Source organism: Bacillus rossius (genome assembly GCF_032445375.1).
Source record: "Bacillus rossius redtenbacheri isolate Brsri chromosome 4 unlocalized genomic scaffold, Brsri_v3 Brsri_v3_scf4_2, whole genome shotgun sequence".
NCBI lineage: Eukaryota > Metazoa > Arthropoda > Insecta > Phasmatodea > Bacillidae > Bacillus > Bacillus rossius.
In genome coordinates, this window is record NW_026962011.1 from 30,825,099 (window position 1) to 30,847,223 (window position 22,125).

General features: G+C 42.2%; 1 protein-coding gene across 4 annotated transcripts in view; it reads left to right on the forward strand.

Annotated features, from left to right (window-relative positions):
- Positions 1-22,125, forward strand: part of LOC134542078 (tensin-1) — a 570,362-nt gene that overhangs the window by 382,393 nt on the left and 165,844 nt on the right. For all 4 annotated transcript variants that reach the window (XM_063385992.1, XM_063385993.1, XM_063385994.1 and 1 more), the window contains one exon: positions 64-108. In XM_063385992.1, coding sequence (XP_063242062.1) covers positions 64-108 — 45 coding nt within the window. The remainder of the gene's footprint in view (positions 1-63; positions 109-22,125) is intronic.

The window sequence follows — 22,125 nt, forward strand, 5'->3', positions numbered from 1 at the left end:
ATAATTATTTTTATATTCTCAATTTGATTAATAAAAAGTTCTAACATATTTTTTCTTTTGCAGCACAACTATGATTCGTCCTCGAAAACGTCATCTAAAGTCAGACAGGTGAGTTAATATTTTAATATATATTATATATATAAATATAAATAATGAGTAATTCGGGTTTGGCATTGTTTTTAAAGTAAATTGTATAAATTTATATATGTGTGGTTTTTGTCGGAGCAGTTTTTAATTTGTAGAATTAATTGTTTTATAATATTTTAAGTTAACTTGGCAATGCAAAGTGTCTAGTAAGTAAAATCATGTGATGAAGTGTGAGTAAAATATGTAAATAATTGATGGTTCTTAGGGCGGGAGGCGTTTCCATTGTTTCTGGTTCTCCATGTACGTTAAAGCAAGTTAACGTAACAAATTCTTTAAAATGATTTGTCTTATCAAGGGTTCTGAATATGACTGTGGATAAACATTACAAGTAATAACCCCAGGAGTCGATACTACCTGAAAAATTGAAATAGCGTAATTGATTCACGAGATGTGGAATTTTAAAGTTCACAGTTTTTTTTGCTGTATATATTTTCGCGTGACGTGTTAACTATAAACGAAGGCCAATTTCATACGTGAAATGCCTGGGCCAGCCCGTGCTTGAGTGGACCAATAATATTTATCTACGCAAGTCACAATTGAATATTCTCCAAATCGAATTTTCATTTGACGAGGTTTTGGCCACCTTTGCGGGATCTCGTCCCGAATGGTCGGCGTCGAGGTCGCCGTGTATGGGAGGATGGGGGGGGGGGGGGAGCAAATCTTCACACGCTCATGTACAAGCCCCCCCCTCCCCCCCCCCCCGCATGGTAGACTCTTTTCTACTCTGTCCAACTCTTCTTCCAGATCCATCCTTCTGTTTTCCCGTAAGCCTCCTGCTTGATACTAATGCATGGAATTTTGCATCCCGCATGCCAGAGCCCAGGGTTTTCCCTGTGTCTATGCAGGTTTTACCTGGGCCCAACTTATCTAGTTTTAGTCTAGTATAGTCAGTGAGGGGAGTTAGTCATGGTGCCAATCGCTGCCATGGCTGGCCAATCCCCCTCCTAGCACATGATGCATGCTACCCCTCCCGCATGGCTAATACCCTGCAGGATTAGAGCGTATGGGCTTCGGCCTGAGACGCACTTAGTCTCCCTCCCTAACCCGGAACCCTCCCCAACATACTTGGATTTAATTTAGGTTAGGAAAAAAAGAAACAAAAAAAATTCACACGCTCGCCGCTCAGAAACAGCCCTGGCGGCGGGAGTCGATGAGGCAAGACGCGCCCGGCAGGGTAGCAGCGAAATTTAGAAGGGGGGTGAAGTGGAAGGAAGTTGGGGGTGAAGTCATTCTCGAGAACGGTCAGTTCTGGAACTTCTGAACACCTCTGCCGCTATCTTGACGTAGGTATCTGAAACTGCGAGTCACAGCAGTCATCGCCGCTGTAAGTGCGAGGCGAGTTTGAATGCCGCCTCACGTCTGCCGCGACTCGAGGACCGCGTATTGAGTCACTGCAACTTCTGTGTGAGAGATTCTCAATCGACCGAAAAACGTTTTCATGTATAGAGACTGGAAAAAAATTCGCTGATTCATTTCGTATTAGGCTGAAATTCAAACATGTGTACAATTCTGCTGGTTCTGCTATTGGCTCGCAGTTTAACTGGAGCTCTCTGGGCCAATGAGAGACTATCGACCAAAGAAGCGTCGAATCACAAGCTACCCAGTGGAGACGCCTCACAATTTAGTACCCAATGAACACGCGTGTTTTACTTGAGAAATGCAGAGGATAACGGAGGCTATCCTGGAGGTCATTGAATCCGCGAATTTTTCCGGTCCCTATTCATGTAAATTCGCCTCATCGTGTAGTTTTTATGATTTTTTTTAAAAGTGTACTGATCATTTTTACTCACCCTGTATTTATGATATCTACTGCGATAACTATACTTCGGCATGATGTATGAGACCTCTCGTATTTGTTTGGGGAAAATTTCGATTCACAGGACAACACCAAATCTGCAGGTGGGTATCTCGTGCGAACTGTAGGTTAGGCTACCGCGACACCGGGCCTGGCGAGTAGAGGCAGGCGTGTCTGGCGGGCCTGGATAGCCTGGAAGCCTGGAAGCCTGGAAGCCTGGAAGCCTGGAAGCCTGGAAGCGCGCGGAATGGCTTCGTGCGGGTGCGTCGCGCCGCCACGCACGCCGCGTCACGTCCGCAGAAGGAGGCCCCGTCTTTGTTGTCGGCGTGGAGGCGCGCATGCGTGCCGAATCCGCGCCTCCGCGAGGCAAATAATAATTCTGAAAAGGGTTTGTGAAAGAAAATGGCGTTGGGGGGAGGGGATGGGATGTGGAGGAAGGAACAAACTCCCGAGCGCGGGAATCCCCGAAGAAAGTTTTCCTATTGTGTTACGCCCCCCCCCCCCTTTCCAACACAACCACCGCCCACCTGGGGCCGAGACATAGAACAGCCGCCATTGCAGAAGGGCAGACAGTGCAAGTACATAAACAGGTTCCTGCTTGCGAACCCATGCAGTTAGTTCACTCACCCTTGTGGTGTACTAGAACCGTTCCCACTCTTGCAATGTTTGGACTCTACAAACGACATTATCCAGCTGAACATAAGTAGATCAGCATTATTTTTTTTAAATAAATAAATTTCTTCTCAACATAATTATTTAACTGAATTTAATAATTTTTTTACATTAATTTTATGGCTCACGAATTTATGACAGCCAACTTTAGAATTCTATCTTTGTTGCGTATGCATTAGTTTCGAGTTTGAACCTTCCTTATAAACAATTTTATATATGTATTACTTCAAAAAATTGTTTAAAACCCTGTTAAATAATTACCACGGTAAATGATTTGACTAGTATTTAAACTACATGAAAGTTATATAAATTATAACCTACAAAACGCTTTACAAAATGATGTTTGTTTACCCGGGAGTACGCGAAAAGTACGTAGATTGGTGTACATGGTTAAGTATATACTTCAGACGAATTCAAAAACAGTTCAAGGTGGAGACGGCGCAGCAATTTAGAAAGTTGTGTATTATTAATAATTAATTAATTTTTAAAATGCTTATTTATTGACGTACGGAATCCACGAACTCTTTTTTATGCTATTGTTTCAGATTTACTGATATCCAAGTTTTCTCGCGTGAGATAAGATTTGTAAATAAAGAAATCGGCAAGATACTTTTAAGGATTTTTAAAGAACACTCACAGCAATATATATATTTTCCTAAAGGGGTTGGGATTTTTAAATACTAAAATCTAAAAATAAGTAATGAAGGATTATATCAAAACGTAAGATGGCCTGTTCAGAACTTTGGTTCTTTAGATGATTAAAAAAATATTATAAAATAAAGTAATTAAGTATTTAGTTTTAAACGTATTATGATTCACGCAATGAAACGATTAAGTTGTACATAAAATTATATTGCTCAAATATTGATACCAGTCACTGTGTTAAGTTTTTTTCTAGTAACTAATTTTTTTTCCTGCAGGCTCTTTCAGGAAATCTAAATACGGCGACTTAAATCGAGTGAAGTGTAATTTTTAAAAATATTTTTTTGATATTTTACTTTATTTGTTTTTTATTTCTCACCCTTCTTAATAATTTAAAAGAAAAAAGTGTCTTTATGTAGGAAAACATAATGATACCTCACGAATCTAAAACTTATTTTTACTGACCGTAAAAAAAAACAGTCTTTTTTTCTCGAAAAAATTTGCACGTTAAAACTATTTTTTTCAAAATGTTACATTTTAACTGCTCACTTTAAAATCTCACAATCCACTTATATATTTTATTAATTACTTTTATGTACTTCTTTGGAGCATGTTAGTAGCTACCGAAAACAAAAGAAATGCGATAAGTTTTGACTTATAATTTGGCTACGGCGTTGGTACTGCAAATGCCACGTAACTAATGTAATGAAACATTTGAAAATAAAAAAAAATTAAAAGGGGAAGTTATTTTAGTTAAAAAAAAATATGTTTTCACGTATTTTGTCGTTAAAATTCTTGGGTAACTAGTTCTCCGTGGTTTACATAATAAAAGGAAAATTCTTGAGTGGATGCGTGTTTCGCGCAGACGCGCGCACTATGACTGCTGCAGACCCAGGCAGCGCCTGCAGACCCGCCGGGTGAAAGGACCCGGGGTTGAAAGGGCTGCGGCGAAGCGAACCTCGGGCGTAGGGAAGGACTTCTTGGATTGGGGGGGGGGGGGGGGAGGAGGCAAAGCTTGTCGCGGTGTGGCAGGCTGGGGTCAGAGAGAGAGAGAGAGAGAGAGACGCAGAGACGCAGAGACGCAGAGACGCAGAGACGCAGAGACGCACGAGAACAGAAAGAGGAACTGCGGATTACAGAGGACGATAACGCTCCAACTCTCGCCCTGTGTGAGAGCGAGCTTGGTCCAAGATTGCATTTGGGTCGCTGTGTGTGTGTGGGGGGGGGGGGGGGTAGAATCTGCAATCCGCAAAGGGATGCCGGGGAATAACCTCGCGCTAGGGCCTCTGGGGCGGGGGGTGAGGGGGGTGAGGGGTTTTGAAAGTAGTGTTACTTTTCTCCGCCGCTGGAAAACTCATTTTCCCATAACGTGCATCGTTCACGCTGCTAGTCTTATATTCTTGTTGCTACTTCAAAAAAATTAACATTACAATGGGCCAAATTTGCGTCCATTAGATGACAGCTGTAAACATATTACTGTAATATTCAGAACATGTAACAGAATAATTGGCCAACTAGGAGCCAACACTTTTAAATTAAAATTTCTGTAATACATCATTTAATATGATTTGACGCTTCTTTAGCAATCAGTTGTTAAATGAAATGGTACCTATATCCCACGAATGTAAGACACTGGACGCGCGCCGGGTGACTGGCACAGTGACCCCGCCGACCAGAGAGACACACCCGCGCACACAGCGAGAGGGGCGCTGAATGGCTTCCTGACGGCGCACCACGTGTTCTATTTGTGTGCCGGAGCTGTTTTTGCGGTTATCAGCCGGCGGAGCGGCGCGGGAGGCTATGAATAGCCCTGCTCCTCGAGGCTCTGGCGCGGAGTGTCGGCGAAGCTGGAGGCGTCTGGAGGCGTCTGGAGGCGTCTGGAGGCTCGCCGCTCATGCGCGATGCGGTGGGCTCCGAACCTCGCGGTCGGGATCCCTCACACCAAGGCCCCCCGCCTGCCCGGGCAGAGTGAGGCGTGTGCCTCGTTACTGTTGTAAATTATTTGGTATTCAGACGTGTAAAACCGCTGCTTTTTATGAAGTCAAGCTTTTTGTTTTGAAAATAAATGTATCGCAGTCGGAATCCAAAAACAAGTCATTTGAGTTGTTTGTACAACCTGTAGGGGCTAACACTGCGCGAATTATTCTCATAATATTCTCCGCTAATGTCTGTTTAACTCTGCTTTTTTGCGTGGGTGTAGACAGCGCGTTTGATTGGTAGTTATTTTTTTTTTTTTTTAGATGATTACTGCTGGTCTACACCCAATATTTAAGTTGAGGCCCACCCTGTGGGGTGGTTTAAAGCCTCAAGAGCTTCACAACAGCTGCTCAACTGATCCGAGTCGTGTCTGATTACCAAAACATTCAAGATATTGTTTTCAGGATAATTCAACCGATGGAATTCTCTGTGCAGTCTATGCATTTAACTGATTTTGCTTGTTGTTGGGGTTTTTATATGTCATACAATGTAACTAAACATTTGAAATCGATCTTCTCCATTGCAGATATCATTCCAAGAATGTAGAAGTTGTCCAGTACTTCAAACTGGCACTGCGTCAATTCAGTACTTCCTTTCAATGATGGTAACAAAATTGCGTCTTGTTAATAAGTACTGGTCGTACACAAATACATGTTAATGATCATATTAATTAAAAAGGTTGGTCTACACTTTTAAAAATTCGTAAAATAACATATACAAATATTTAGTAAATATATTGTCGTTTAGTTATAAAATAATAATACAGTTTGTTTAAAATAACACAAGTATTTCTAAAAAAAAGTAATTTGTGCCACGCGCTTTTAATTTAAAAACTGACTTTCTTAATGACAAAATTGGATGTGTATGTGCAATTACACATAAAAAATTTAAATTATTCAATGTCCTATTTTCTTGTCAGTACATTATAATAGTATATTAACACTTATGTTACTGTAAAAGTGCATAATATCTGTCAGTATAAATTCACAACAACCAAGAAACTAAAAAAAAATTCAATATCAATCTAAATTCATACCGACAAAAACCCATTTAATTTACAGTAGGCTTAGATATGATGTTCCTATTACTTAATGATTCATTAGTGTGCGCTAGATCACTCTGATTGTAAGAAGTGCTTGCTTGATCATTAAAAGGCGGAACGATAAAAAGCGTTTTAAAATACTCATTGAAAATTCTCATAATAATAATAATAAAAAGTAACTGGCGGTTGTAGTCAATTAACGATAAGACAGTTAGAAGTAGTTTAAAATCGGCTTAAAAGATTTTTTGGTCATAATTTGTTAGATGGATAAATTGTTAGGTCTTGGTGTAATTTTTTGGACATACGCCATTGCTAAGAACTTCTTAGCAATGGCGTATGTCCAAAAACTTACACCAAGTCATGCACTCCCATTGCACAAATCTTTTAAAGATAACAAATTGTTAGGTGTCTCGGTTTTCGATTCGCATTTGTCTAGAGACTATCGTAATTAAAAAAAGGGGGTTGTCTGTAAAGTCGCTTTACGGGCGATAATTTTACGTGATAACGTCATAAGAAAATCTTCATGAAAAATTGCATATTTTTTAATTTTCAATTGTTATTTACAGTTTTTGCAAATTTAATTTAAATAATTTGTTTAAATATAATCACAAACTTGTAGTTTAAAAGCCCGCCTTAACCTGTTTGATATTATAGAAGATTTTCTCGCACGATGGTTGGCCGATTCTTGCACGCTAGGCTCAGGCGGAACGTGACCATTTTTCGTGCGTGCAGCCGGCGTTCATCAATTTATAAGAGGTTATCACGTCAGAAAAATTTTAAGTTTAGTATTTCACATTATTTTTATTTGTGCACGATCGTAAAAATACGCGTCGGTTTAAAATTACCCTAACATCGGTGAGGACTTAGTTTCAGTATTTACAGATATCCTGGACAATTATAGTTCGAGTGCTCCAGGGGCGTAGCCAGGGGGGGGAAGGTTAGGGGTTCAACCCCCCCCCCCCCTTAGCACCTAATCTTTAATTAATTTCTTATTCATCATTCAAACAAATTTCATATTAAAATTAATAAAAAATTTACCATTACAATATTTTAATTTAAGTACCGTAAACTGCTAAAATAGCACTATTTTAACCTTAAAATCCCAATTTTCCCGGGGGAGGACCCCCGGACCCCCCGCTTTAATACGGGGGGGGGGGGGGGGGAGCCCATGCTTCTTAACACCCCCCCATACACAAATCCTGGCTACGCCACTGGAGTGCTCTCTGCACAATGTTCAGTTGCTTACGCGAGTTGAGACGATAGAGTCGCCCACGGCCGCAACAGTGTTGCCTGTTCGAAGTCCCAGGGGTGTCGTCGGGAGAAGCGATGTCTGCCCGCGGTCCTTAGGCGAGACCAGTTGGTAGTTTGTCGGCGTGGAGTGAGTCACGGCAGGTGTCGCCGCTCGTAACAGCGTGTGTTCTCGCCGAGTGAGTTGTGGCCCTGTGAGTCAGCGGGGCCTCCTCGCAAACACGGCACATCCGCGACGCCACATAGCAGCGCTGATAAGGAGCTCGTAAGTCTAGCTGTCTTGACAAGTCACCTCTCCTTGCCGGGGTGTTTGCAGGGTTTTTACCCGGCTGCCTGGCTGTTGTCTTGTCACGCTGTTTGACCACAGTTCTTGTTAAGTGGCTCGTATTTTCTCTTGAGCCCTGGTCGGACGAGCTTTTGTGACAAAACAATTTATAATCCGTCCTGTCGCTCTCACAGGGTCGTACACATGCTGTCCTCATTTATTAAAATAATTATTTTGGACGTACGCCATTACTATAGTTCGCACTGCAGAACCTGAAGAACAGAGAAGGAAAAACGAATTCGCAAACACACATAAAACAAGCCAAAATCAGCCGATGTAAAATGTTAAATGTAAAGAACAGCACAGATAATTTCGTGGAAGGAATTGGGACGGAACAATTGTCACAGCCCAGGCGAACACAGTGGGCTGGCCACAGTTGCAGCAGAGTTGAGACAGTTGCGGCAGAAACGGCAAATACAACCCGGAGCCAGACTGAGGAACCCAACGATGATACTAAACATATAACCTGGACTGCACACCGGCATACTACGACGCACGTGCGAACCCAGCAATGAAATTAAACAGGTGTTCTGAAAACACAACGGCGTCAGCACCGACGAACACAAGAGGGCTTCCCAAGACAAAGAACGCATAGACCTCAGTAGCTGCGGTGGTGGTGATATATTTTCCGAGTCCAGAATTCGAAACACTCTCTTAGCCAGTTTTATGTTGCTCAGAGAGCCAAGTTGTACGAAGCCACGACCGCGCGCAGTGAAGTACCAGACCGTCGCTCGCGGAACTCTCGGAACTCCGGAACTGTCGCGGGACTCTCTCGGAATTCACGCTCGGAATTGTCGCCTAACTCGTCGCAGGATTCACGCGACACCCGTCGCGGAACTCACCGCGGAACTCTCGCCGCACTCCTCGCCGAACTCCGTCGCCAAAACTCCGCACTCGCGGCACTCACTTGTCTTCACCGTCGCGAGAAACTGTCGCCCGAAAAAACTCTCGCGGAGGCCGGCGTCCCTGCTTAAGTAGTCTGTGGCGCCCTTCTAGAACTGACGAGAGCAGTTGTGAAGAGTCACGCCATCCCGCGCCGACCCGACGCCCGAAGCGTCGAGAATAGCTTCGCTCGTTCACGCGGCGACCCGCGGAATTCCCAAGGCCGCTCAGCGATAGATAACGCCGTCGAGGCAGGACGATGCGCGGAGAGCCGGAGGGAGGGGGTAGCGACGACCCTTGTAATCCGGCCAGGCGCGCGTGGCATGCCTTACGTCAGTGGCGGTCACGTGATACGCGCATTTCGCCTGTGGCCTAGTAGGGCCGCCAGCCGGCTCCGAACCTGGCGCGCGTCACGGTCCTGTCTGCGTTCGTAACAATATGTAAGTTTACTTACTTAATATTTTACACTCGAAGTAGGTGTATTTTTGCACGTAAGTATGGTTAAGTTATGAAAACTCATTGCATGTAATTCAAACAAATATTCTTAGTTAATATACCTTATTTAATTATATAAATTTCAATTTATTATGCACTGCATAATTACATAGACGATGTATGTGTAAATTTACATGTCAATTAGTAAAACTAATCATCCAAACTGTGTAAAATTACGCTTTCAGTGTATGTGCGATTTTTAATGTTAAATAGTTAATTTACATGTCAGTGAGGTATATAATAACATCTACTTGGTTGGTATGTGTTAGAACAAAACTAAGTTTTTATACACACCTGTGTATGTTAAATTACACTGACACATGTGGGCTAAAAATACACGTACATCAGTGGAGGTACAGCTGCCAACTACATCCATGTAAGGTTACTCTTTTTTTACAGTGTGTGTCACTGTGTGTATCCACCTCTAATGACTAAGTTGCCAAAATTAAAAAAAAAGTACACGTAAACTAATTCCACTGTAGACAGTGTTTCCCAAAGCAGTACACAAGACATGTCGTACTCGCCACGACAAATCCTTTCCGGCATGGAACAGTTAACCTCCAAGGACCAATGCGTAACCTGACAGAAGTTATTTGGCAGCGCGATGTTGGCAGCAGCGATGCGAGCTCTTAATGCACGCAAGCGTCAGACATGGTATTGAACGTCTTCTTGTTACGTATACTGTCTGTAGGCTACACGTTCCGTGCAACATGACACAAGCTGGAGAGGAAGGGGAGTGGTGCAGTCTCCCTTCTCCGCCATTGCAAATCCTTGTGAGCCATTAGGTTCGGGCAGTTCGCTGGGACGCGCCCGCGATTTGGGGCATTAATATTCATCCGCGCATTTTGCTGGTTGGGAGTGTGGACCAGTGGTGAGGAGGAGGCGGTAGGATTCGTTCCACGCAAAGGGGAGCTCCCCTCACCCCTCCACCCTCACCAAGCAGCAAACTGCACCGCTGTGGCCAATTGCAGCGTTTCTGATGATGTCGCGGGCGAAATGGAAGTGGGCCAGGGCTTATCTGCCGCTTCTTCCCCCTCCTCCCCTCTTTTAGGCCGCGTCGCGCCTCCCTAAATCCCGCTGTGGCGTTTAGACAATCCGCGGCAGGCCATTTGTATAATCTCTGAACTCCCGTCTCCCCCTCGCCTAGCGGCAGGCGCAGGCAGGCAGGCGCCGCGGTTTGGCACACCGCCCTCGCGCGCTACTACGCGGCCGGGAAACATCGACCGGGTCATAGCTTTACGTAGTTCAATAATTCCTTAAAAATTTCTCTACTTACATTATTTCTACGCTCAGCATATAACTTACCCATATCACTCTTCTGTCTGGACTTTTAACACTTGCAAGTGCAGCAATAAATCCGTGTTTGCATAACCCGTGCTACACGAGACCCTGCCGCCCCCTTAGTCTGCTGCAACCCTGCAACACAACGTACCCTTCTGTTGTGCGGGCTGCATAGCCTCCAGGCGTCACCAGCTCCTGGGTTCCTCTCGTGCTGCGGGCGGCATCGAGATCTCCGGAGCAGCTGTCTCGCCTCGCAGCTGGAGACTCGCGTGGCTTGTGGTTCACTGTGGGCGGTTAGGGAGGGAGGGGGTGGGACTGGTGCGTGTTCGCTGCAGCTGGTGGTCGTGACTGCTTCCTGTCGTAAAACCAGCCTCCTCCCCTCCTGTCTTTACTTTCCTCACACCCCGTTCGAACTGTCGTACGCTGAGGGGAAAAAAATCTGTTCTCTGAATTCTATAACAAAGTACACGTTCTTTTTATGATTCTTGCAGTGCGGAAGATTGACTTAAATCATTATTTTGGACTTAACGCCATTGCTAGTTGGCGCTGTACGTCATAGAGAAAACCCTATTACGTAAAGTTCAAACTTGCAGTAGCGTATGTCCAAATTAATTGTTTAAATAAACAAAGCAAACTTTGCGTGCATTTTAAGACTTTAATGATTAAGAGAGTGATTGCTATAAACTTTACGCAATTCTAAACATTTTCTATTTTATAAGGGTTACGTTAGGCATAAAATAATTTTTTTGAAGTTTTTCTCGACTCAGCTGTTTCTTTGTAAAGGTTAATATAAATAAATTTTACTTACATACGTATTTATGTTTATTTCGTTCTAAGGGAACAGCATTGCTAAATAATTCCAATTCCTGTTTAAAAGTACTTAAAAATTTCTTAACACATACTATACATTATTTTCCCCCAGCACCAAATTTAAATCCCTATGGTCTTTCTTAAAAATAATTTCATACAAAGAAAGTTAGAAGTTTTTTTTCATGGGGTTTTCTTAACAATCGCGTATGTGGGTTTTTCGATCATAGCTGGCTTCTCTAATTTGCAAGGTTCTTGCTCGCTGTAATCTGCTGTGTTTATATTTATTGTTGTTGTTTAAAATTTGATAACATTTTTATTTTTACTCAAGCTGTACATTAAAAAATTTGAGTGCGTGTTCTTATGTACGCGCGTTAGAAGACATATTTACTTGGCGTGAAAATAAAACCAATTTTAATTATGCATACAAATAATTTTTAGAAATGAAATAATAAAAAGTGTGGATTGATTTTATAAATATGTTTCGTAAAGCATTAATTAAATCAAATTAATAATATTTGAATTAAAACTCAATATTTAGTATTAATGTAAAAAGTGAACAAAATATATTATGTAATTTAGTAAAATTATTGATATAGATTTTAATTAGGAAAGAAAATAAAAATATATGCTGAATGTTTATTATAATTTTTATTTAGTCACTACAAGTAATCATGCATGCTACTGATCTATAGTGTTTACCTTTAAGCCCGTCTGCGCACAACTACATATCGCTAGTCGTGTTTGTGGCGAAGCTATAAATGGTTTTAGTTTTTGTGACGATATAATGGAATTTTTCGTTATAGTTTGATAAAAGATGCTGTAAAGCTAATTCATAATTTGATAACATACAGTAGTTAGAAGACATATTAGTAACAATTCGTTTTATATTTTTATATTATTTTGTACTTAATATACGTATTAAATACTTCTATTTTTAGCAGTTATCGAGTGCGCCATATTACCCCACACACGCTATATTAGTCCACACAAGCACGCCATATTACCCGATATCACGGCTTGTTTTATTAATATGATGGCTCTGATTTTGAAGATGCCCTATAAAGTATAAGAGGCATTATAATTGAGCCTTGTGGTCAGAAGAATCAGTAGTAGATGTTCTTAAAGAGGTTTTGCCTGGGATTCAATGAAGAGTTCTTCAAAATACAGTTTTCCGGACGGTACAATTTGGAGGAAAATGAAAATGTCTTTTCTCCTTTGGTTTAGTTTTGCATGAGGATTATAACAATTCAACAGCGCCAATAAATACTTTATAATGTTTAAAGGCAAATGCTAGATTACCCAGCTTTTCTCTTATCGCGTTTTCATCAGGCTTCCTAAAAAAATAAACCAGTGCCGAAACTTGCTTTTCTGATTGGAAACTATTCAAAAGGAAAAACAAAATTCAATCTTTGATTCTAAGAGCAATACCAAATAAAGTGAAGGTAAACATTGAACAAATATAAAATTTAAGTGTGGGAAAATTATGATAAAAGATTGGTACAACATATAAAAGTCTAAGTATCTAAATATCCAAGCCCAATAGAAGACTTGAGTTTGATTTCAATTCTAACTCAAAATCTCAAACGGTTAAAGCCAGTACGCAAAACAGAAAAAAATAAATCCAAAAAATATAAGGAAAAACTATTTGGTAAATTGACGTGTATTTAAGATTATAAAAAAATTAATAACAGAAATACATTGCTAAGCACTAAATTAACATAAAAAATTGGAGGGGTATATATTTTTATTTCCATAGGTTAAAAAAAGGTACGACAACGTATGGTATTATTTTTTGATCAAGGTGTATTTAAAAACCCTTTGCTTTGCCTACAGTGCATACGTCATGTGCACGGACGTCTCAGTAATATTTTTTTTACATGCAAACAATGTTTTTTTGTTTGCAATTAAAAACAGGTCTTCGTTTGGCGAATCATAGAAATATGTATTTGTAATATTCCCGATATCACGGCCGTGCCGGACTAGCGATCTTGCCGGAATACGGAGGCCGTCAGTATAGTTCGAACAGGAAACACGAAGCTGCGACGTGACTGCGCACTGCACGAGTGCACACACGCGGAATGCAACCTGCTGGAACACAGAAACGCACCGGAAAGGAAAAAGAGCGAGCGTCTCGATTGGCGCCGGGTTACAGAAGGTGCTGAGCCGAGGAACGCTGGACTTTGAAGCGCGGACGTCGCGCAGAGCCGCGGCGGTTCCCCGCTACGTGCGCGCGATGCGCCGGCGGGCGGGTAAAGACCTTTTCACAATACCGCGATGCGACGCGATCTGGCGACGCGATGTAGCGAGGGCAGCGACGTAAATATATGTCGCCAACTAGTGCACTTCATAATAGCGCGACGCGATCGCCATGCAGCTGGCGGAAAAAAAAAAAAACCGAACCAGCCTGCACTCTGCTGGGGATATTTTACAACATGGTTGTAAACAAAAGTTTTTTGGCGGTAATATTCAGATTGTTGTTATTATATTTGTACACTGACTGACTGGCAGAAGCATTTAATTATGGATAGGAATCGCGAAGCCCATAATATATTTCTAACCAAGCATTTTTTTTCTCCGTCTGATTACAATATTTGTTACTAGAAACATCGTACAAACACGGCTTTTTCTGAACTTCATCAATCAGACGCTCTTCAAAAGTCATTTCAATTGAACAAAATCCACGTGTTGTTTACTAACATTACTTAGATGCACCGATACATAGTTTCTTACCTCTTGTTTTCAGTTCTTCTTCTTCTTCTTTACCACAATCTTGTTTCTGATTGGCTGTTATTTCTGACGTCATTGGCGACGAAACAGCCTCGTCGCCAAGTGAGCTGTCGCGCATCGCGGGCGATGTAGTTGTGATTGGCTGGTCTGGTATGACGTCACGTCACATCGCGTCGCGGTATTGTGAGAAGGGCTCGAGGGAACGGCTGGCCGCGTCTCCCGGGGCCGCGGGTGACGTAACGGGACCGCGCGCATCTGGGCCGGGTGTCCCGCGCAGCTGAGAGACCGCCACGTGACTCACAGCGTCCTCTCGCGTCATCCTCCAACACCGACAAGAGCCACGAAACCTGCGAAACAATACGTCCTGAGCTGGTTGAAACATGCCACCCACGCGGGTAATTGCTGTCGTAGCGCTCTGGCATTTGTTATTGGGCGCTACAGTTCAAACACGCAGATGTTAAAGAAGCAGGGGCGCTGCCAGGGGGGGGGGTTAGGGTTTAAACCCCCCCCCCCCCCTTAGCACCAAATCTTTAATTAATTTCTTATTAATCACTCAAACAAATTTCATATTAAAATTAATAAAATTTTTACCTTTACAATATTTAAATTTAAGTACCGAAAACTGCTAAAATAGCACTATTTTACTCCTTAAAATCAAAATTTTCCCGGGGGAGGACCCCCGGAACCCCCGCTTCAATAGGGGGGGGGGGAGGACCAAGCTTCTTAACCCCCCCCCCCCTCATACACAAATCCTGGCTACGCCACTGTAAGTAAGTGTACCAGCAATTGGCTCGATCGATGTCGGGAAATTATGCTAAATCTGCATCAAGACGGGGCTGGATTTGAACCCGCGACCTCCAGAACGCAAGCACACCTGCGCCACCTCGCTTCGTTGAGGAAATATCTAAACTGAGAACAGTTTTTTTTCCTTCTTCTAAATGTTGCAAGACCTTCCTTCAGTCAGTGATAAACAATAGTCGAACAGTCAAATTTTACGCGGTCAGTTCTAATAGAGGGTTGACTTACAATCGAAGCGGATGCCAGCGAATCGATGACTGGTTGTGGAGATCGTATAAAATGCCAAGTCTAAACTTGTTAGTCATAAAGAATGTCTACATCCTCCGAAAGTCCGGAAAGTCACGAAAAAAGTAAGGAAAGTCACAAAAACAGTAATGTTGGTGTAAATTACGAATATATATTAATATTAGCTATTTGCTAACTTACATTTGATTTCTGATTCTCGCGTCAGTTTATACACGTTAAATACAGGTAGTTGGAGACAGTCAACTTAAAACATATGGAAATTATCTCGGAACATGGTTTTAGTTTTCTAACTTAAAATACGTTACGTTCTTGCAAATTGCAAACAGTTTCTTAATGCATTTTTATATTTGCTCGTGTTTTAATATTAACATTCCCGTTGATAAAAAAAATCTTGAAATATATTTATAGAATGGTCACGAAAAAAATCTTGAAATTAGTTCACCAGTTATCTGTGGACACCCCGTTAAATTTTTGGAAGCATCTGACTTCAATAATTCTTCATTGAGTACAATCGCGCTCTCAGTCCTCACAGCCTGTTGGTCGAGGCCTCTCGGCGGGAGCGTCTCCGCCAACCGCAGGAGGCAACACGTAGTATCAGATCTCCCGCGCCATATCACCCTCGTTTCGCGACCGGAGCTGTCCGCCGGGTGCCCGGGCATAAAGATGGCGCTGTGTTTTTGCGGACAGTTAATTACATTACCGTATCGGACTGCCATCTCGGCATGCGGTCTCGGCGAGTCGTATATCATACATCCCGGCTTCTTGAGCGGTTCCTTTAACCCCCTCCCCTCCCTTCTCCCCGCATCACCACCAGCTCCAAGTTTGGCGTGTTGACGTCACGACTAACTTACTTCTGAACTTTGTTTCCTTTTGCATCCCGCCAGATTTCCTCTGCAACAAGGAACCTACTGCAGTTAAAACCTTTCAGTTCGAATGCAATCAGTTTAACACACTTGTTTTTAAGTAATAACTAGAGACCTGCAAAATTCGCGGATTCGTTGACCTCTAGGATAGACTCCACAGTCTTTTAAATACTCGCGGAAATGACACCTATTCATTGGCTACTGACGCGTGAGACGTCTCAACTAGGCTGTCCGTGATTCGGCACTTTCTTGGTTTAGTGCTTCCCATTGGCTCACAGTTCCCCGGATAAAATGTGGGCCAATCGCAGAAGCGGTGCGAAGGTATAGTTGTTTTGATGCTAGCGTATCGCGAAATGAATCCGCGAATTTTGCATGTAATTAGTAATAACTTGGCTTTGATCCTTATACACATGTTTGTGTATATGTTTACGTACATGCAAAGTTAAGTCCGAAAATTTTACTTTCTCATTGGCTGATTTCTGTGTGGGGGGAAAATCTTGATCTTTTGTTTTCGCTCGCGATCACTGTCGGATCATTGACTCGAACCCACAGACGGATTGTCGTGAAAGCACAGCCCGGTGTATGCACGGTGGAAGTTCTTAAATCTGGCAAGTTGAAATCCACGACCATCCCGGAGTATCGAACCGCAGTGTAGTGTAAACGGGAATGCCAACTGTGAAACGGTATGAAGCAGGAAAACACTGTACTGAAACGAAAACCTGCATTAATGATAATCTCTGAGATAGATCAACAGTCTGAAGAATGTGTTAGATTACTGAATGAAATAGATTACATGTACCGGTTTACAGAATATGCCGGAATGCAGAATGAGCCGGACTGCACAATGTTTTGGATTGGAGAATGTGTCGGATTAGATAATGTGCCGGATTAGAGAAATAGTCGGGAGTACAGAATGTATCTGATTACAGAATGTCCCGGATTACAGATGTGCCATACATAAAGACCGTTTACTATATTCCATTTCTAGTGTGCGATGAAACCATTTTGCAAAATTGCCGATATTTGTGATCAGCATGTTGTCAGTTCCAAGAGACGCCGGCAGGAGACTCGCCCGCCGGTACCAGACGCAGTACCCGCGTACACGTGCTCTCGTCGGTACCAGACGCAGTACCCGGGTACACGTGCACTCGCCGGTACCAGAGGCGGTACCAGGGCATAAGTGCATTCGCCAGTACCAGACACAGTACCCAGCTACACGTGCACTCGCTGGTACCAGAGGCGGTACCCGGGTACACGTGCACTCGCCGGTACCAGACACAGTACCCAGGTACACATGCACTCGCCGGTACCAGAGGCGGTACCCGGATACACATGCACTCGCCTGTACCAGAGGCAGTACCCGGGTACACGTGCACTCGCCAGTACCAGACACAGTACCCAGGTACACATGCACTCGCCAGTACCAGAGGCGGTACCCGGGGACACGTGCACTCGCCGGTACCAGACACAGTACCCGCGTACACGTGCACTCGCCGGTACCAGAGGCGGTACCCGGGTACACGTGCACTCGCCGGCAGCAGGGCTGACGCCAACTGGCGCTCTGGCTGGTCGTGAGTCCGTCAGACCGCCGAGCGAACAGCGACGGAGTGATTCGCGGGTTCAATGAACCGAGCCCCTCTCTGGCGCGTGCGGTAATGTGTGTGTGTGGGGGGGGGGGGGAAATTAACGTGATCAGCGAATCAAAATCGCATGTTCACATTGTTGCAAACTTTATATATATGTATATAAAGGTATTTGTATATGAAAAAATTTCATTTGCACAATATTAAAAGAATTTGAATTTTTAATGAATATTTAGTGTATATTAGGCGTCTTACAACTAACTAATCTATACTTATATTATAAAGCTGAAGAGTTTGTTTGTTTGTTTGAACGCGCTAATCTCAGGAACCACTGGTCCGATTTGAAAATTTCTTTCAGTGTTGGATAGTACATTTATCGAGGAAGGCTATAGGCTATATTATATTATCAATAACATTAGGGATCCTTACTAAAAGTCCAATTTAGAATCAAATGCGTTGGAGGGGGTTAGATACAACATGCAGTAGACGTACGAAGTGTGTGTTGACAATGCCACAGGCGCTAGAAGTTTATTTCCTATTGTCTATTAACATTTTTGCCACGCACTAGATACCTTATCATTCTTAAATTTTTCCCATACAAGTAAAAGACACCCGTGTGATATTAACAACGAAGCAATCAGTACCCTCATAAGAGTTCAATTAGTATTTAAATACTTTTTATCACTTCAAAGCGCAAACCTAAACTTTTGTTTTTTTCCCCTCTCTATGTGTTTAATTTGTTTTTTTTTCTTTTACTAGAATTATTTTTATTATTTTTAATTAATTTTCATTTTCGGACCATCAATAATTTTCCTCTCCCGTTACAATTCTGACAAGGACTTATATATATATATGTATACATATATGAAAGTGAAATACCACTCACTGACTCACTCATCACGAGATCTCTAAAAATATACACCCGATTGACTTGAAATTTAGCATAGTTACTCATTTTGTGATGTAGACGTTCACTAAGAACGGATTCTGCGGAAATCCAATCCCAAGGGGAGTTTCGGGGGACGTAATATATCAAAATTTCCAGTTTTTGGTAGGAAATCACCATGGCAACGGCTGTTACTTTGTTGATGCTTCATTCGTCTCTATGGCAACGACTATTTCATTGTTTGTGCAGTCCTCATCACCGTTGAAATTTTACGGGTACTTTAAATATCAAAAATTGCCCTTTTTTTCAAGTATATATATTTTACAGACTTGAAACTTCACAGTAATGTTCCATATGTTACGCAGGATGACATTTTCCGAAAATTAGATCCCATGGGTGGTTAAAACCAGGCATCAGTGGGTACTTTGTCTGCATGAGAACAGGATTATGCATTGTTCATGTCTTCTGCGTCTCCATGACAACGGGCATCGCGCGGCAGTGGCGTACCCACAAGGAGGGGCATGTATAATGAGCGGCGCAAGAGTGATCTGCCTGTAGACTGCCGTAGCGAAGTACGGGTACATCAGTTGTACGTTGCGTGCACGAGTCGGGAAACCATCGGTGCTATTCATTTTCTCTCCGGTACATTATACAGCATTGTAATAAATTTTCACTGAATTTTTTTATTTACTATTACTGTAAATGGGAGATGTGGCTTAATTTTTTTCCATTAGTATAGCCGTGCGAAGCCGGGTCGGGCAGCTAGTGTTTAATAATCTTGCACGGCTAGAAAGAAGAATCAAGGCCAACGAAGGCATATTTCTGAACGAAGCCAGCATGCGTCGACTTCTTTCAAACATGGCATCGGACACGATGAGGTGAGGGCGGTGCAAGTCTCGGCAAGGGGGGTGTGGGGGGAGGAACCCCGATAAAACTCACCGGCCATCAGCCAACATCCTCCGCGTTTTCCACATCCGAAATTCTGGGGGGGGGGGGGGGGTGATCCTGTCGGGATTCGAAACCAGTTCGTCTACGTCCCATGCCAGTAAAACGACTCGATGACGCGCGGCTTGTGTGGAGTGTTGGCGTGATCCCTTCCAGGGGCGAAGCCGGGGGGGGGGGGGTTAGGTGTTCCAACCCCCCCCCCCCCCCAGCACCAAATCTTTAATTAATTTCTTTTTTATCACTCAAACAAATTTCATATTGAAATTAATAAAATTTTTACCATTACAATATTTAAATTTAAGAACCGAAAACTGCTAAAATAGCACTATTTTACACCTTACAATCCAAATGTTCCCGGTGGAGGACCCGCGGACCCCCCACTTTAATACGGGGGGGCCACGCTTATTAACACCCCCCATACACAAATCCTGGCTACGCCACTGATCCCTTCACCTAGTTTACGCCACTGACTCGCTCAGGTCGACCCGGGGCTGTCGGTGCCTTTGCATCGTGTGGCATTTTGAATTTGACTGACATATTTAAAAATCATTCTTCGTATCTGTATCGTAAACATGCTAGTATCAGTTCATGAGCGTTCAAAGTTTATCGCAGTGAGATGCCCTTTGCAAATGGTTTCTTTGAATGTTTTTTTTTTCCCCTTCTTCCGATTGGTGAAATTATCTTTAAGCTGTACTTAACAGTGCGTAATGGTTTAAATTATTCATGCTGAATATGACTGCATAATAACTGGGCCCTGAACCTTTACGATAGCGTATCTACACTGTAATGCGCAAGAATTACTCGAATACAGTTCAACAATTTTCTGTTTACTGTACACTACGCCACATACTAATGTTGGAATCTGTGAATAGTCACGTAAATTGTTTGCATCAAAAGATCTTTAACTTTATCTTATTATCGGGGTAGGTTTGCATTTGAGTTTAAGTAAAATATTTTTCCATTGCTAAACTACATTGTAAAATGTAAGATTACACAAAAACCACTAAAGACATTAACAACTGGTGAAACAAAGAAGTAACACAAACGAAAAGTTAACAAAAGGGTTTATAAAAAAACATGGTGTTATAGAGAACAATAATGTCCTCCCTGGACTGCTTGTAAACAACGTATCCTACGAACACTCTTGTCCCAGGAGGAACTAGACTCGAACACACAACCTACCGGTAGCAGTCGGAAACACTGACCACCTGGCCATCAGACCACAAAGGCCAGCTTGTTTTTAAAACAATGTTACGAACGCAGACAGTACCGCGACGCGCGCCAGTTTCGGAGTTGGCTGTGACATCTCTAATTAGCACTGTGTAATATTCTCGTAAAATAAACTAACAAGGGCGCGCATATATTAATATAATTTGCGTAAGAAATTTTTTTACTGTTTCTAACGACTTCCTAATGTCGTTTATTCTTTCATGGTCGTCAAACCTGTTGGACTTAATTAGGTCTTCCCGTGTGGCGGACGAATGGAACACTCGATTAGCAAGATGGCTGTGTGGTTTGGGCCGACCTTTGGAAGCGTTTCATTAATAACGAAATCAACTATAATTAATGCGAAGGAGGGCGTTAGTTCTCGTGGGATGTCGTAAAGTCGAAGTAGGTAATGGTCCTTATGTGGATGTTAGCCTTATCGGCTCGTCTCTGCACCTGTGCTAGCGACCGCGTCGTTTACGGAGTTTTTGGTGTCTTTTAATGTGTTTCTTTGTATAAAGAATTTAGAAAGTGATACACTCGACCACGAGTTGTTTACGACATTTGTTAAAATAATGACGTGGTTAGATAAACGGGCAATCAATTTTGTGAATAATTATACAGATTAAAGTTTAGACTCACTAAAATATTAGTCTAGCCCAACGAAAAATACATATATTAACTATTACGATTAAAGTTAAACAGTTGTTTGAAGGAACAACTGTAATTTGTCAGTTGTCATAACGTAATGTACAACTTTACTTGTTTATTGCATGAATTTAAGCTCTGTTCTGCTTCACAACAGCTTTGGTCAGCATGATATATAGTATTTGGTAATATTAACTATTATGTATATTTACAAATTTTCATGCATGTTTTTGTTTCGCCCACACACAACATTTCCTGTGTTTGTTTAGGAAACGGTACACCTAAATATGTTCAGAAATTTTGATGAAAGTAAAAATTGAAGCACAGAAAGACGGACTGTTTAGTTAGTGTGAAAATTTTTTTCGTTACAAGACTTAGTCAAGGGTTCATCTTTACAATTTTTAAAAATATAATTTATCTTTTAATTTCATTAGTAAGTTTACATATTTAGTATGTTTCCTTTTGGTGAGTGATCGTTTGAATGTGTAACAATGTTGTAAAATAAACATGTTGATGTGCATGTGTCTGAGTCGCGGAGTTGTCCGTAGATGCAGGTTTAATGTGGAGCATGTATCATGTTGTGTGATCTACCGTCAGAAATAGGCTTGACTGTGATTCCACCACGTTTTCTGCGCACTATTGTGTTTTGAGCACTGAACTAAGATCATTGGGAACTTCGATATGCACTGACTCTCGGGGCGGTTCATTGACAGTGATCGCAGATCAACACTGTGCGAGCAGACTTGTCCGGAAATTTTACGGACTTAATGCATGTCAATTTAATCTAACGTAAATATTGGAGCGGTTTATTTGACAAAATTTCAGATCATGCATAAGGCAAGTATCAAAACTGTTACTTCTAATGTTACAAGCACTTCTCACGGGAAATGCCCTATTTTTAGTTTTT